This window comes from Podarcis tiliguerta, assembly GCF_965153285.1.
Source record: "Podarcis tiliguerta genome assembly, chromosome: 1".
NCBI classification, from domain to species: domain Eukaryota; kingdom Metazoa; phylum Chordata; class Lepidosauria; order Squamata; family Lacertidae; genus Podarcis; species Podarcis tiliguerta.
In genome coordinates this window covers 121,396,526-121,414,225 of record NC_139534.1, presented here as the reverse complement: position 1 = coordinate 121,414,225, position 17,700 = coordinate 121,396,526, and the positions used below count along the sequence as shown (strand labels likewise).

Here is a 17,700-nt window from a genome sequence, read left to right as displayed (position 1 = left end):
CAAACTCTGAAACAGCCAACATCCGATCCCTGCAGTCTGACACTGGATTACAAGGCGCCCCCCCCCCTGCCCCCACTTAAAGACACTTATATTTAGATTCCATAGGAATTCTACATGATCATACAGGAAATCTTTGAATGAAAATGAAGGTCAGGGCTGGGATTGGCTTCCTCTGCCAGGGCCTCTTTCTCGCCCTCCTCATTCTTTCAAATATCCAAATAAGCATTGTTTAGAAAACAATATACTTCCACTGTTATTTATTAATTATTACTGTTACTACTACTACAAAAAAAACAAAACAGCAGCTCAAATGCATTTATATGGGCGCCTTGAAAATAAAATGCTAGGCTCTTCACATCCTTTTTTTCCCTTATCCAAGCATCACTGAAACTTTTTTATAAAGATCTGGCATAAACTAGTTACTGACCCTTGACTGTGCATAAATCAGCAATCATGGGGATTAATTTTTTATTTTTTTAAAAAAAAAAAAATATCTGAGGGGAGTTCACAAGATAAAATTAGAACGAACAACTAGTTACAATTATAAAGAAATGGCCAGCTTTTAACTACTTAATTTTTCAACTTCAAAAGTTTAACAATTAAAAAAAAAACAAAGTTTACTTTTTTGGGGAAGTGTAGGTTTTTAAAAAATGAAATCTGGCTTTCCAAGAGTCTTCCCTGACATAGCAACTCTGGGACTTTTTCTTGAAGCCGCTCACATCTCTATCCTAGTTGCCGCTTGAAAAAAAAATATCCATTTAAAAAATATTTAAATCTCAGATTTCCCATAGAGCCCACAGTGGCAGACAAGTCAGTCCCCAGGTCTCCTCCCACCCAAGGAGCTGACAAGACTCCAACCTCCTTAAATTCATCATGTTTGTTACACTGTGTGCCTTAATAATATTTATTTATTTATTTATTTATTCATTCATTCCCCGCCCATCTGGCTGGGTTTCCCCAGCCACTCTGGGCAGCTTCCAACAGAATATTAAAATACAATAGTCTATTAAACATTAAAAGCTTCCCTAAACAGGGCTGCCTTCAGATGTCTTCTAAAAGTCTGGTAGTTGTTTTTCTCTTTGACATCTGGTAGGAGGGCGTTCCACAGGGCGGGTGCCACTACCGAGAAGGCCCTCTGCCTGGTTCCCTGTAAGTTGGCTTCTAGCAGCGAGGGAACCGCCAGAAGGCCCTCAGCACTAGACCTCAGTGTCTGGGCAGAATGATGGGGGTGGAGACGCTCCTTCAGGTATACTGGACCGAGGCCGTTCGTACCATGCCCTGGGCTCAAAAGACAACCTTTAACAGCAAACTACTACAATATACCTGAAGTGCAGGTGAAGACAACAAACCTTATCCTGGGATGCATATGGGACTCCTGTACTGTCTTGCCACGTGTTGAAAAAGAATATTTAGAACAGTTTGGCAGGTTCCTTCAGGCCCTCAGCTGAACACATGAAGACCTACCGCAAGGGCGGGGACCATTTCTCAAGGTAAGGGCCGCATTCGTTTCTGAGCGACCTGCCAGAGGTGAGAAGGCCATGGGCAAAAGTAAGCAGGGCAAAGCTGGTGAACTCCACTGTTGTACGAAAGGCTAGTCTCTACACTCAGGGCTCGTCCACACTGGCGCTTGTCCCATGCCTAGAAAGCACCGATCCAAGTGGTTTTGCCTTTCCCACAAAAATCCCGCTCTTTAGCCCCAAATCGGAACAAACAGCAACCTGCAGAAAACCTGATTGCCGTTTGATACAATTAAGCACTAAACCACGGGTTTTCCCAGGGATATGAAGCTGGGCTGGTGAGGGGTGTGGCCTGGGGAAAGGGGGTGTAGCCTGGGGAAAGGGGGTGTGGCCTAGGGAAGTGTCATGCAGCTGATGGGGGGGTGGCCTGGGGAGGAGCGTGGCCTGGTGGGACTGGGGCAGAACAGGGTTTTTGCTGGCTTTTCCAATGGCGTTTCAAATATATGCGATTTCACTGACGCGCACAGTTCCTTGGAATGTAACCCCCATGAAAATTGGGGGGTTGCCTGTATACAAATTATCATAATCATTACACAAACACTAAACCTGGGGAAAACACTGTGCCTAAGGCAAAACCTGCCCACTGCCCAGACCTCACAGACAGGTGTAGGGAACCTGTGGCCCTCCAGATATTGTTGGACTGCCGCTCGTTATGATCCCTGACTACTACTGATCACACTGGCCGGATGAATGGGAATTGATGTCCAACAACATCCTATGGTGGGTGGCACAGGTTCCCCAGCACTACAATAAGGGTTTCAGTGCAATACTGATCTGCACACAGCATTCACACAGAGATATGGCCCGTGCTCTAAACAAGTAACCATCCTTCTAACAAGAGGCGTTTTCCCAGGGAAGAGAAATAACCACCCCACATAAGAGGTAAGAGCCGCAACATGCAGGAATGTGTCCCTGCTACTGTGCCACATCAGTGCAAGTACAAAGATGAGACACATGCAGAATCGCATGCAGTCTTCTCCAGGGTACAGAGAAGTACCCCTGAATTTTGTTCAGGGTTGCACAGAGGTTCCCCGCTGCGTGCAACAGCACAATGGTAGCTATGACTATTTTTTCCAATGCTCTGGGAGCTGGGCAGCTACTCTCTGCAAATATGCATAGATCCGCTGGTGCTTTTAAAGAGAAATATTCATAGACATACAGAGGACTAAGAGTACAAAAGGGTCCCCTATGCCAACATTCAGAGATATGGAGAAGTAAAGCAAAGCATTATATGCAGGTATCCTGCAGTGCAACGCATATCACGGTATTAGGCAACGTTTGGAGATTATCTGAGCGTTCTGCGTAGCTCTCCCAGGGTTGTACAAATCTATCCTTTGGGGTTAACGGGTCTGAGTATATAACACAGGGCTGAACAAAGAACTCTTGCCAAGCCAGCTAAGCACAAAGCCGGGTGCAGCAGCACAGCGCATGACGTACAAGGCACCAAGCAGCTCCCAGCAATCTAGACAGCACCTCACCAGCTGGGGAGAGAAAATGCTGGGCACTTTGTGCAAATCATACTCCAGAATTCAACACTTTGGTGCAAGGAGAAGCAGCACAATGCTGAGCACTGTTCACAGGGCGCATCTGAGCGCTATGCCGTGTGGATGGATAAACCGCACTGCAGCACAGTGTGCAACAGTGTACACAGAATTCTCAGAAACGTGGGCAGTTAAGAGTTTTTCTTTTCTTTTCTTTCCAGCTGGTGAAATATGGCACATGGTGGAAGAAGGGGAAACTTAAGAGGGCTACACAGTGCAATGAGCTGCAGCTAGGAATCCCAGGTATCCTGCAGGAACCATGTGACAGAAGCAAGACACAGAGAAACCGAGGTGTGCAAGGAATGTACACAGCTACCAAGGCTACAGACAGCAACATTTCAGCGGCACGGGGAAGGGGGTAGGAGTTTCAGGTTGCTGAGGAATACACTGCTTGCTGCAAGCGCAACGAACGTTAAGTGCATCCAAGCCAGCGTTGGGATATCTAGCCGAGCAAGTATACCACCCAGTGTGCAGCAACGGGCAGAGATATACCAAGCAAGGGATATATTATAGTATTCGAGCAACGTGCGCGCTTGTAGTTGGGCAACTGATAAAAAGGGGACTTATAGCGCTACGCAAAAAAAGTTGGAGAGGCCTTTGCAAACTTGGGATTTCCAAGCACCAGCCAATCCAGCGTCCCAGTTCCGGGCCAACCCCGCTCCCCAACCCCATCCCAGGCGGGCGCAGACCTACCGGCGGGGTCAGGGAGTTGCAGCCCGAGGCCAGTTTCACCGCTTGCCTCTTGAGCTCGGCCAGCTTGGCTTGGCAGCTTCGGCACCATCCTCCTTTGGCCGCTCTCTCGAAGTGGCCCAGCTCGCCCCCCGAGGCGGCTCCGGCGCCCTCCGGAGCGGGGCGGCTGCCGCAGCGGTCTTCGGGGGCGGCGGGCTGAAGGAGCCTCTTCCGCGGCGGGAGCTCCAAGGAGAGGGGCGCCGGTTCGCGCAGGGGGCTCCCCTCGGCCACCTGTGGGAGAGAGGAAAGCGGGAGACGCGATCAGGAGGCTGCCCTGGGCGGGCGCTGCGTAAAAAGGGAGCGGGTCCCCTTTTCCTCATTCTATCTCTCTCTCTTGCAAAAAGCGCATTGCAAAATTCCGCTCCGGGAACGGGAAAAGGGCAAACTTCCAGTCGTGCAAGGCCGGCGAGATCTCTCCGGGGGAAGCATGGAGCTGGGTCCCAGTTGCTGCAAACAACGACCCCATCGGGAAAGGAGAGATCACACTCACAAATGCACTTACCCCCAGCACTGGCATGTTACAGCCCGGTCCAGGGAGCGCGCAGCTTTCTCCCGGGCTCTGCAGACAAGCGGATCCCCAGTTACAAAGAGAATGCCGGCGGGCTGCAAACGCCTCCCGACCTCTCCTTCTGCGTGCCCATCGCGAACCAAAATTAAAAAGAAGTCGTCCCGGGACAGATGATTCCTGTTGCAGAAGCGGAGCCTCACTTCTCCTCCGCCCTCTTTTGCTACTGACTGTCTCTCCCCCCTCCCCCCACTTTTTTGTGCAAGCGAAATAAAGTCGTGCACTGCTTAAGAAAAACTCTGTTGCAAAACTCTCTCCGCTCCGACTCCTGTTGCTCGCTACGTGATGTTTCCTCCCATAGTGGCAAAAGCAGCGAGGAAAGTTTAGGGTTGCAAAGTTAAAGGAGCAGCCCGGAGCGAGCTCAGAAGGGGAGGAGACGGCATCAAAGGGGAGGGAGAGGAGGAGGGAGGGACTTAACCCCCCCCCTTCATCCCCCACTCCAGCTTCCCAAGAAACGGGATACTACTGAGTTCATGGGCAAGCGGAGCACGTGGAAACCGAGAGGAGTTTTAGGAGGAGAAAGAAATGGCTCGGGTTAGCAAGCTTGCGAGTTAAACCTCCTTCGGCACTTTCCTGGCTTCCAAACCGAGGCGAGTCAGTCTGGTTTGGGGTGCGGGGGGTTGCTTTTAAGAAGGCCCACGCAGTGGCGTAGCGTGGGTTGCCAGCACCCGGGGCAAGGCAAGTAATTTGCACCCCCTAACCCGTGGATTTGCGCCCCCTAACCCCCAGATGTTGCGCCCGGTGCGGCCGCCCCCCCCTGCACCCCCCACGCTACGCCACTGGGCCCACGTTAAATGGTTTGGCTGCATACTTTGTGGCTTTTACACCGGAATTATTGGGGGCTTCCATTGGAGTAAGCAGCGTGATGGCTGGTTTTAAAATCAAGGAAGGGGCACAGGCTGCACACGAATTTGCACACACCCTATGGACTCCAGCAGAGTTTTAATATTTCAAAAAGTGCTTCTATTTATAAGTGCATAAGGGAACGATAGATGGATGTATACACACATATATAGGTAGATAAGCAAAGTGCCTTGCACGCTGCTATGAATATAACTACTTTTTTTATTAAAAAAAAATGCATTTGCTGCCTCCCACGTTTTTGATGTGTTTGCAGAAACCAAAGTGACCTTTCCTGGATCCAAACATGGACATTGTGTATGGAGGTCCTGGGCTGCCCAGGCGCTTAAAATTGAACATTGGTCTCACACATACACATATCCCATTGTCCTATATGTGATTTGTTTGCCTTGTATTGTATGGGAAGCATGAGTCAGGCATAGGTCTGCAACCCCCAAGTCATCTAGGCCGAAGCCTGCCCCTTTATTGGCAGACAGTTCAATGCCTATATGTACATGCCGTTTAAAAAACGGTTTGTGACTGCATTGCTGATCAATGCTCATCCAAAAGGTCACAGTAGCGGGCTTTGGAATGTATAGGCTTAGGTTGCGGACCCAAGACATTTTGCTGCCCGAGGCAAAGGATAAGATGTTGCGCCTTCCCCACACAGTTGCCCTGAGCCCGGCTTCGGCTGGGGAGGGCGGGATATAAATAAAATTTACTATTATTATTATTATTATTATTATTATTATTATTATTATTATTCTCCATACAGATGTTAACTGGACTTGCATCTGAATCTTGGCATAATATTGCGGGTAGAATAGTCTCCTGTGAGGGGGCAGACCAGATTAGGAGGTCCAGGAAAAGCCATGTGGAAACAGAAAGGGATTATCGGGGGCACAAGAAGAGCAGTGCGGAACTGCTACTGTCCTCTGAGGCAATTGTCTATTTTGCCTAATGGTAGGGCCTGGACCTCATTGTAGCTTTTGAATGCCCAAATAAAAGCTGGAGTGGAGCTGAGGAAGATTGTTCCAGAGTGTGTTTTTTGTTTCTCTGTTCCTCTCTCTCTGAATAAGGAGTCTCAAAAGTGGGAGGTCACTGGGATAGCTCAGCCAGTAGACTCTTAATTTCAGGGCTGTGAGTTCGAGCCCCACATTAGGCAAAAATAAATAAATTCCTGGGGTTGGACTAAATGACCCTCGTGGTCCCTTCCATCTCTACAATTCTGTTTCTTCAGTCAATGAGCCATAGCGTAAAAGTATACAACTGGTGACTCCCAGCTTTTCCCCCAAATGCCAAGCTGAGAGTCAAAAGGGTGACTCTCTGGTATGAGCAGCATCTGCAGTACCGCAATATGGTATCAGGATGTTTGGAGGGAAATGTAGTGACAGCCACTAGCTTAGGAGAATTAGAACTGCAGAGCTGGAAGGGGGCTTTGTGGCCAACTAGTCCAGCTCTTATAACGGAGGGTGCAAGTACCGTGCCAACCCTAATTGGCAGCCATTTGGCCCCTGCTTAAATACCTCCAGCAAAAGAGAAACCACTGCCTGCCTCCCAGGACGTAAAAAAGACACCGAGACAAATCCACAGAAGATTTGCCTGTCAACAGCTATTATCCATGAGAACTAAATGGAGCATCCATGTTCTATCTCTGGACAGTGGCTAGCCACTATTGGAAACAGGATACTGGGTAAGATAGACCCTGAATCTGATACTGCTGGGTTAAGGTTATTAGGTTAGACAGCTCATACCCATGTAGACAAGATCAGAGTCATTGATCCAGAACAGTTAGCATCCCCTGGTCAGGAAGAAGCTGCCCACACTGATCCAAACCCACTCTAGCCGGCACCAACCCTCCAATATTTTAGTTCCAATACATTGTGAGACCTACATTGCCTCCCAGTACGTTTCCGAGCACAATTCAAAGTATTGATGCTGACCTTTAAAGCCCTAAACAGCCTCAGTCCAGTATACTTGAAGGAGCGTCTCCACCCCCATCGTTCAACCTGGACCCTGAGGTCCAGCTCAGGTGGTTCCCTCACTGCGAGATGTGAAGTTACAGGGAACCAGGCAGAGGGCCTTCTCGGTGGTGGCACCTGCCCTGTGGAACGCTCTCCCAACAGATGTCAAGGAAATAAACAACTATCTGACTTTTAGAAGACATCTGAAGGCAGCCCTGTTTAGGGAAGTTTTTAATGTTTGATGTATTTATCACTTTATTCTTATTATTCTTATTATTTTGTTGGGAGCTGCCTAGAGTGGCCAGGGAAACTCAGCCAGATGGACGGGGTATAAATAAATTTATTATTATTATTATTATACACACAATGGTGTTGTTTGCCACATATGCACCAGTATTAACTGCGGTCATATGTCAAAAGAGGGGAGGCATGCATGCCCAGACAGCTGCCCCAGCGTGTGTGCACGGTGTGTTTACACACCCGAATTCTGTGATGGCCACAAACTACATGCCCTACCAAAGTTTGCATTTGCCCCGCAGAACCACCTTGCGGCCCACCAGTCCCGGATCATGGCCTCCTGGGTGGCTGCCAAGAGCTCATGCCCATTACTGAAGCCCCAAAGCAAGATATGTTCCGTCATTTGCATTCAGCTTAGTGCAGGTGGCAGGGGACCTCTCTCAGCTCAGGGGCCATATTCCCTCCTGGGGGCCAGAGGCAAAACAGGCAGAGCGACACACAGACATTTCGCCTGTATGCAGTAGGCTGATAAAAAAGGTAAGGGTACCCCTGACCAGTGGCGTAGCGTGGGGTGCAGGGGGGGCCAGCCGCACCGGGCGCAACATCTGGGGGGGGTGTGCTCGCACTCGCAGCTCTCTGCCCCTACCTGGCTCACTCACTCTCTCTCACTGCAGTGCTGGCTGTGCAAATCCGATCCGAGCCTCCGGGTCGCTGCCCACTGTGGGGTGGGGGGGGTGCCAGGCATGCGGTGCGGTGTGGAGAGAGAGCGAGGGACTATCTGGGGGAGGGACAGTGCAGCGGGGGGCGCAAATTATTTGCCTTGCCCCGGGTTAGGGGGCGCAAATTACTTGCCTTGCCCCGGGTGCTGACAACCCACGCAACGCCACTGCCCCTGACCGTTAGGTCCAGTTGCGGATGACTCTGGGGTTGCGGCGCTCAACTCGCTCTATAGGCCAAGGGAGCCGGCGTTTGTCCGCAGACAGTTTCCGGGTCATGTGGCCAGCATGACTAAGCCACTCCTGGTGAAACCAGGGCAGTGCATAGAAACGCCGTTTACCTTCCCGCCAGAGCAGTACCTATTTATCTACTTGCACTTTGACATGCTTTCGAACTGCTAGGTGGGCAGGAGCTGGGACCGAACAACAGGAGCTCAGGGATTCAAACCACCGACCTTCTGATCAGCAAGCCCTAGGCTCTGCCTGAGCACAAATTCAACATATCCCCACGAAAGCTGCACTCTTCCATACTTTACTTGGAAGCAAGTCCTGTAGAATCACAGCAGTACTGCCCTGAACATGCCTGATCTTGGCTGCTCTCGGAAGCTAAGCAGGGTCAGGCCTGGTTAGAACCTGGATGGGAGACCTCATGGGTTCCGCAGGCTTTTCCTCTTTGGGAGTCAGTGTGGTATAGTGATTATAGTGTCAGACTGGGACCTGGGTTCAGATCCCCACATGGCTGTGGAGCTCATTGACCTTAGAAGTCAATGGCTGTCAGCCAAACCTACTGTTGGAATTCAATGAGGAGAGGAAGACCCATATATGCCAACTTGTGCTCCTTGGAGATAAAGGTGGGATGCAGATGCAATAAATAAATACCTAATACTGATGAGACTTACTTCTGAGTAAACCCACATAGAATTGGACTGTATGGGAAGCGTCAAACCTTGCTCTTAGAGTAGGAGTAAGGGAACTTTTGGCCCCTCCAGATCTTTGCTGAACTGCAACTCCCATCATCCCTGGTCATGCTTTCTAGGGCTGATGGGAGTTGTAGTACAGCGAAATCCAGAGGGGCAAAGGTTGGTTGCCCAGCCCTGATCTACATGAATGAGAGTTGAGTCACACACCATCCCATTATTCTCATCAGAGAGCCTGAATTGGCTGCCACTCCCTGTCGAGTGTAACGCAGCAGCCAATTGGGTTTGCCGCCTCGAGATATATGCAACAGCCTCCATTCTAGACTGGCAGCTGCAGTCCAAAATCCTGGAAACAAGATGGCTTTGGTGAAAGGCATCTGCTGATGACCCCGGCAGAATGGATGGGATGGCCCTGATTCCACAGGTAATGTCATAGAATCATGGAACGGTAGAGTTGGAAGAGTTATCTAATCCAACTCCCTGCAATGCAGGAATCTCAGCGGACGCATCCAGGACAGATGGCTACCCAGCCTCTGGTTAAAAACCTCCAAGGAAGGAGAGTCCACAGCCAAACAGCTCTTACTGTCAGAAAGTTCTTCCTGATGTTTAGTTGGAATCTCCTTCCTTGTAACTCAAAGCCATTGGTTCAGGTCCTACCCTCCAGAGCAGGAGAAAAGAAGAAGAAGAAGAGTTTGGATTTGATATCCCGCCTTTCACTCCCTTTAAGGAGTCTCAAAGCGGCTAACATTCTCCTTTCCCTTCCTCCCCCACAACAAACACTCTGTGAGGTGAGTGGGGCTGAGAGACTTCAAAGAAGTGTGACTGGCCCAAGGTCACCCAGCAGCTGAATGTGGAGGAGCGGGGAATCGAACCCGGTTCACCAGATTATGAGACTACCGCTCTCAACCACTACACCACACTGGCTCTCAAAGCTTGCTCCATCTTCCTTTAAGATATTTGAAGATGGCTATCATATCTCCTCTCATTCTCCTCTTTTCATGGCCGGACCCTCGTTTGAGCGCAACCCATTAATTTATTTAATTTATTTATTATTTATTTATTTATTGCACCTTTTTAAATGAATGGATACATAAATAAAAATGCAGTAAAGGGTACAAGGAGGCAAAAAGCACCCATCACCCGACTGTGTATCAGGCATCATCCCGTGTTCGGTGGCAGAGCAGATGTTTTACATCAAGCATGGGGAACTGGCATCCTTCCAGATGTTGCCGGAGTGCAGGTCCCACCATCCCTTGCCAATTGCCCACGCCATCTGGAGCGGATGGAAGTAGGAAAGCATGGTCCCGGGCAGCGTGGTGTAGTGGTTAGAGCGTCCAACTGGGACCTGGGGAAAGCGCCGGTCAAATCCCCGCTCAGACATGAGGTTCACTGGGTGACCTTGGGCCAGTCACTCACCCTCTGGCTAACCTACCTCACAGGTTTTTTGGTGAGGATAAAATGGGGGGGGTTATGGGGGGGAGAACAATGCATGCCACCTTTCATCTCCTTGGAGGGAAATTGTTGTTGTTGTTGTTGTTGTTGTTGTTGTTGTTGTTGTTAGAAGGCCTTGGTTCCTCCGCCATTTTTTACACGCACAAATCTTAGATCCAATCTCTAGTTAAAAGGATCAGGTAGTGGCAGGAAAAGCCCTTCTCTGCCTGAGACCTTGGAGAACTATTGAATGTCACCACGTGGACAAATATTCTGACTGTCTTTTTTCTTCAAAACGTGGCTGCACTTTGCAGTGGGGCATGGGTGGGTGGGGAGATCTGACCCAACCCCAGCAACTGTGGGAAAACCGTCCCCCTGGTCCTGGACCTTCCAAGGAATACAGCTTGGAAGAAACTGTTTTGTGCCCTCCCCACCCCCACCTTAAAGAGCCGGGTCAAGGCGTCGGCCTGGGACCTCGTTCGGCCACAAAGCTCGCCGTGCAACTTTACAACCAGTTGCAACCTTTTCTCCTAACCTACCTCACAGGGTTGTTGTGAGACCCAACAGAATCGGCCAGTGCACCGCAACAAGGCTTTGGGGTTGCACTGGCCCCCCAAAAGGGCTGACAAATTTAATAAATAAATGTTCCGTGGTAGATATGCAGGACTTGCTTCGGTTTTGAAAGGAACTTTTACCAACTGCATTCAGTGTCTTAAAAAGAATACTTCAGATAAGTGATTTCAGGCTGTCAGGAGAGTCCTCCTTCAGTCTTCTTACCCACTGGGGCTGCCTCTGACTGATTTCAAGCTTGCTCAAAAGTAAAGCAAGTTAGGGCGGCCATTGGCTAAGCATAAGCCAATGAGAAGGAGCTGGATCAGGACAGCAGCCCTTCTAGCCCAATATTCTATTCTCACTGTGGTCTTCAGGACCCTTTGCAATAGGGTGCCTGAGCCACACACAGCCTTGCACCTCTCCTCCTTACAGCACCGAGTCTCCATTGCCAAACCGACTCCTTGCGAGATCTGCCTGTTCTCTCTGCCTGCCCCCCCCCCCCCGCTTCTCCTAGCAAATGAATTGATGGAGATGATTTCTACAGAGGAGCCCTGACCTGGCAGCTGGAGAAATTAGCATAGTGAACTAATTGCCTAGTCAGCTGCTGTTTCCTATTGTTTTGTTTTGAAATCCACCCTTTAAAAAAAAAGAAAGAAAAACAGTTCTGCCAGATTTTCTGCATGGGGAGCCTATGTGATGAGCCGAGCTTTAACAATGCCCTGGGTCCTGCTTGCGAGCTCTCCAGAGATCATCTGGTTGGCCAGGATGAGACCAGGATGTTGGACTTTGCTGGGCCATGGGCCCGATCCAGCAGACACTACTTATGTTCAAAGTTCCATCTCATAGAATTATAGAGTTGAAAGGGCCCCCGCGGTTCATTGCAGCATCAGAAAAAGCTAACGCTATTCTAGGCTGCATCAACAGAAGTCTGGTTCGTAGGCCAAGGGAAGTCATAAAGTCACTCTATTCTGCCTTGGTCAGACCACACAAGGAATACCGTGTCCAGTTCTGGGCACCACAATTTATGATGGATTACTGACAAGCTGGAACATGTGTAGAGGAGGGCAATCAAACTGATCAAGGGTCTGGAAATCAAGCCTTATGAGGAGCGGTTGAGGGAGCTGGGTATGTCTAACCTGGAAAAGAGGAGATATGATAGCCATCTTCGAATCTCTAAAGGGCTGTCTCGTGGAAGCTTGTTTTCTCCTGCTCTGGAGGGTAGGACTCGAACCAGTGGCTTCAAGTCACAAGAAAGGAGGTTCCGATTAAACATCAGGAAGAACTTTCTGACAGTAAGAGCTCATGACCTGAGTTTACTCCCGTTAAGTTACACCGAGCATGGCCAATGTGGTGCTGCCAAGATGCTGTGGACTACAACTCCCATCAGCCCCTGCCAGCATGGAAATTGGTCAGGGATGATGGGAACTGCAGTTCAGCAGCATCTGTAGGGCCACAGGTTCCCTTCTCATGCATGGGAGCCATTTTTAATGAATGCATATGGGGTTAAGAGTTTGCCCCGAGTTTGTCCCCTTGCACACATCATGTTTGCAGTTTTGAGCACTGACCAGGAAGCTGAACCTCACCTCTCTGTAAAGCTTAGAATCATAGAATCATAGAGTTGGAAGAGACCCCAAGGGCCATCGAGTCCAACCCCCTGCCAAGCAGGAAACCCCATCAGAGCACTCCTGACATATGGTTGTCAAGCCTCTGCTTAAAGACCTCCAAAGAAGGAGACTCCACCACACTCCTTGGCAGCAAATTCCACTGTCGAACAGCTCTTACTGTCAGGAAGTTCTTCCTAATGTTTAGGTGGAATCTTCTTTCTTGTAGTTTGGATCCATTGCTCCGTGTCCGCTTCTCTGGAGCAGCAGAAAACAACCTTTCTCCCTCCTCTGTGTGACATCCTTTTATATATTTGAACATGGCTATCATGTCACCCCTTAACCTCCTCTTCTCCAGGCTAAACATGCCCAGCTCCCTTAGCCGTTCCTCATAAGGCATCGTTTCCAGGCCTTTGACCATTTTGGGTGCCCTCCTCTGGACACGTTCCAGTTTGTCAGTGTCCTTCTTGAACTGTGGTGCCCAGAACTGGACACAGTACTCCAGGTGAGGTCTGACCAGAGCAGAATACAGTGGCACTATTACTTCCCTTGATCTAGATGCTTCTCTGGTTTCTGGCTGAACCATTCACACGTGCTTCATTTCTCCCCACCACGAGCTACCAGTGGCTACCAGCCATGATGGCTATGCCCTGCCTTTGCAGTTGGAGACAGCGATGTTTCCGAACACCAGTTGCTGGAAACCACAGGGGGGGGGGGAGAGGGGTGTTCGAATCCTGATTGCGAGTTTCCCACAGGCATCCGGGTGGTCACTCTGAGAACAGGATACTGGACTAGATGGGCTATTGGCCCAGATCCTGCAGGTTGTTCTTTTGTTCTTACAGCTGCACGTGTGAACGGACTGCAATCTGGGGAGAAACATCCCTTTGCAAGTGAGGCAAAGCAGTGGAATTTGACCTGAGATACTGGCCACCGCTTGACGCTGCAGTCACCCAGAGACGCACGTGTAAAGCGGCTCGATGCCAGAGGCACCCAGCGGTTTGACCTGATTTCAAGCATCCCAGGGAAGCGAGCAACACTCTTTGAATTCTTCCAGAGCAAAGTGAGCTCGTGCGGCTGCTAGAATTTGTAGCTACTGCTGCAATTACACGTTTGAGAAACCCTTTTCTTAGCTCTCTTTTTTTTTTGCGGGGTGGGGGAGAGAAGAGAAGAGAGGCGTGCCACTAAATTGGCTCAACCGCAGAGTCGAGGTAAAAAGGCTGAGACTTCCCTCGCGAGGAGCGATGCAACCTGCGGCTGGCGGTTCTCCGGTCCCTGTTACTAGAGCGCCATCTGCCGGCCGCGCGTGGCTCTGCAGCTGCCCGGCTGGAGAAAATTAAGCCATCTCTCCGCATTGGGCGAAGGAAGGAGCGCGCGTCGAGGGGTCCCCAGGACCAGATCTTCTCGTTCAACGCTGCCAGCCAGCCTCGCCCAGAATAGCGGAGCCCACCGGCCCCCAGGAGCTCCTTCCTCGCCCCATAACCAGCACAGGCGCCTCATTCCCATCTGCAATCCATACAGGGGCTGTGCCCAATAATAGGTAGCAAGCGCACCTGTTCAGGATTTTTTTGGGGGAGGGTCTTTTTTCTCGCCTTCATTGTTGCTAGCCAGACGCGCGCCCGCATCCCTGAAACGGGCCAAAGCGTCCGGGCCAGGCGCCGCTGCCCTCCCCCCCTCAAGGCTCAGCCTACAAGGATCCCCCGACCCCCTTCGCCGCGTTTGGGGGAAGGAGACCCGACGCTCCCAAGCGTGCATGGTTGAAGAAGGCGGGCGCTCCCGGGCTGGCGTCTAACTTTAACCCGTCGAGGGGAAAGCGGGGCGGTGGAGACGCCCAGGCTGCCCGGGGGGGGGGGCGACTCCGCCTTCGCTCTTGAGCCGTAGCGCTAGCTCGGGCAACCCTCAGAAGCGTCCCCGCCTCCTGCCTCCCCCAGTCCAAACTCCATCAAGCGCGATCGTGGCTTGCTTTCGCTCCACTTCCTTCGGCGCGCCAACACCCAGGCGCCTCGGCCGCTCCCTCTCGCCCCCGCTCTCTCACACACCCTCCATACACGCGAGTCCCCTGAGGCAACGTGGGAAGGGTGCGCTCTCTCCGCCCGCTAGTCCCCTCTCCCCCACCAGCCCCCAACCCTCCTTCCAACCACCCCGGCTCTCCCCTTCCAACCTCATCGAAGTAGCCCACCCCGAACAACCCACAGCCACCCCACCCCACCCCTCGCGTCCTCCTCCCGTTCTTAGCCTGGCGGCGTCTGCAAATGTGGCACTTCGGATCCAATTTGCGAGAGCAGCAGGCAAGGAGCGTTAAGAGGCGCCAAGACAGGCTGGTGTAGCCATGAGGGAGCGGGGGGCGGGGGCCGCTGGCATTTCCAGGCTAAGTAAGCCCCCTCCTGGACCAACCCCCGTCCAACAACGCCTTGGCTCAGCGGCGACAAAATAATCACCGGGAAGCACGCGCTTCTGAGCATGGGCAGAATGCCTTTATCTCCACCGCGGAATAAACATTAGGGTTAGGAATTTTTTTAATAAAAAAAAAGTGGGAAAGGGGTGTGTCTTGAACCCCAGCAGTTCATCAGATCCTAAAAGAAGGAGGCTCTTGCACCAATGCACCCCTGTGCAAACCGGCTCAACCCACAGCTCCGGAGACCAGAGACACGTGCGCGCAGCCCTCCTTCAGGTGGTTCAATGAAACTTTCCGTAGGGAACTGAGAACTGAAAAGGCGGGTGCTGGAGGATCCCGGCGAGGCGAGCCCTGGTGGCATTCTGCCGGGTGCGCAGCTGGGGCGGGGTCTTTCCATTAGCTCTGCTTCCCCTCCAGGCTTTCTTTCCCCCGCCGCCGCGCAGTTAAACATTGCCTGCCTCGCATCCGCGCCTAAGAACAGGCGTGCCAGGAACAGAGTCAGCCTGCTCCGGAGCGCAGGAGGCCGCCGGCAACTCGCTCAAAGACCCCATGTGCCAGAGAGCCGGCGGGTTACAGAAGCCTGCCTGGACTCCCAAGGTCCTATTATCGCGATTGCTTGTGGGAATAACCCGAGAAGGATTCCTCAGCGATTCTCTCGCTCTTTCTGGCGCTCGAGCGACACGCGCTTCCACCTACCGAGCGCTGTCCCTGGTGCTGAAAGCGCGTCGGAGCCACCAAAGGACCCTTTCCTTATTCCTAGGCACACAAAAGTCCACAACTGCTTCTACTTTCTCTCTCTGTGTGTGTGTCTCCAGCATCCCTCACCTGGCTCATTTATTACCACGCTCTCTTTAAGTTTTTGCTCCATGTGCGCGGCCTAAAAGTAAGGTGCCTGCAGCTCCCTCTTGCTTGTCGGAGTCCTTAAAAGCCACCCTCCGGTCACCCACGTACCCAGACCGTGTCTTACCTTGCCTTTCCTCCTGAGAAGATGGCTGGTAAATCCGAAGATGATCTCGGAATCCAAGCAGAGAGCTCCGATCTCCAGCAAACTGGAGTTTTTCCTAGTAGCATTGGGAGACTCCGTCGATTTTTGAAAAGCCATAGTTTTTAGTTGTTTGGGGGCAGCGGGGGAGTTAACCTCTCCGGCTCCCTGAGCAATATCCAAGGGATGGCAGGGGTAGGGGACGGTGTCACGCCTTCATGGTCCTTTTGCTGAGACGCGCCTCTGCTGTGGGTGAAGATCCAAAGGCTACCCAGCTCCGCTCGCTCTTCCTTTCCCTCGTTCTGAGCCTCTCAGCAGCGCACCTTGCGGGAACAACCTCCTGTAGGAACGGCAGCGGCTCCTCTCCGCGTCCCGCGCAGATATTATCCTCTCCCAGGTCGACTCCACCAGGCAAGACAGAACCCCCTCTGCCATCAGCTAGCCGGGGCTGAGAAGGTGCGCTCTTGAGGGCTCAAGGAAAGGGCTGGGTTAGCCACAGCTGCCTTTCTTTCACTACACACACACGCCCCGCAGTTGTAGATTGGGGCGCAAATATCCAGGAAGCTCGATCTGTGATGCTGATGGTGCTGAGAGGATTAAGGTGGGGAGCGAGTTGAAGAGTTTGGAAGGAAACAAAGAAATCACTTTCCAAATCTGGGCAGAGCGCAGCTCCAGGGAACGGCGGGGGTGTGCTTTAGGTGAGCTCCTCCAGAACAAGCGCGCCGCCCATCCATCCAAGCTCCCTTTGGCCGCCACCACGGGTCCTACTTCCCCACCCACCACCCCGTCCCTGCTTTCCCTCGGAGTCGCTGTCCAGCAGCTGATCAGCCTCGCTGAGCGCACCCTGGAGGCTGGCGCAGGGAGAAGGAGGAGGCGGCGGCGGCAGCGGCAGCGGCAGCAGCGATAGCCCAGCCCATGCTCACTCTGCTCCGCCAAGCAGCAAAGTTGCCCGCCTGGCCAGGCTCGAGTCGGCGGCTTTCTCTCTGGCGCTGCTATACCGCGGCCAGGAGGCAAGACCGGTCCCTGCTCCAGCCCGCGCTGGTTCTGAGGCGCGCTCTGCTTGCCTAGCTAGAAGGAGCCCTGATCGCAGCCCCTGCCGCAGGGCTGGGGGGGAGGGGGGCGAGGAGCCACCAGCCCCCCCTTCTCCAAGCCAATCTCCTCCCCCCCACACCCACCCACCCTTTCCAAACGCAGCTGCCTTCGGTGACATCAGCTAGCAGTGACAAACAGACAGACAGATAGCGCCACGGTGCACTGAAGGGGGAAGAGCAGGATCGATAGGCTTCCAAGGCTGGGGAGAGAAAGGGAGGAGTGGGGGGGTTGCGGAGGGCGGGGGGAGCTCCATTCGGAGCATTGATCCCTTCTTCAAGACACCCCACCCCTCCAGTCCCCGTGTGTATGCTGAAAGTGAGTTGAATGAGCTGTTTAGCCCAGCTTGGCACTGGAGGTGTGGGGAGAGAGGGAGAGAGAGGATGTGGCGCGCAGCGAGGAATCGCCAACTTAATCCTCTTAACTTGGGCATTCATTGCTGGCACTTCCAAGGAGCGCTGGAGCAAGAAGTAATATCGGTGCCATTGCGAGTCCTTTCTCCTGGAGCTAATCGACCCTCGCTCCCCAACGTGAAGATATTTGACAGGGAGAAGCCACCACAGTCTTCCAGCTGCAGCGTGTCCTTGGGTTGGTCCCTGCCCGCATGCTTCTCCCCCTTAACAGGCA

The 17,700-nt window shown here is 52.1% G+C and overlaps 1 protein-coding gene across 2 annotated transcripts in view; it reads right to left on the bottom strand.

Moving 5' to 3' along the window:
* Nucleotides 1-16,140, bottom strand: part of KIF26A (kinesin family member 26A) — a 160,116-nt gene extending 143,976 nt beyond the window's left edge. The window contains exons 1-2 of one of the 2 annotated variants that reach the window (XM_083433060.1): nucleotides 15,970-16,140; nucleotides 3,752-4,018 (exon numbers count right to left, since the gene is read on the bottom strand). In XM_083433060.1, the coding sequence (XP_083289186.1) occupies nucleotides 3,752-4,018; nucleotides 15,970-16,104 (402 nt within the window). In that variant the 5' untranslated portion in view covers nucleotides 16,105-16,140. Of the gene's footprint in view, nucleotides 1-3,751; nucleotides 4,019-4,289; nucleotides 4,711-15,969 lie in introns of those variants that run through there. The other variant, XM_083433061.1, reaches the window with a different exon arrangement.
* Between the last annotated feature and the right edge of the window lie 1,560 nt (nucleotides 16,141-17,700).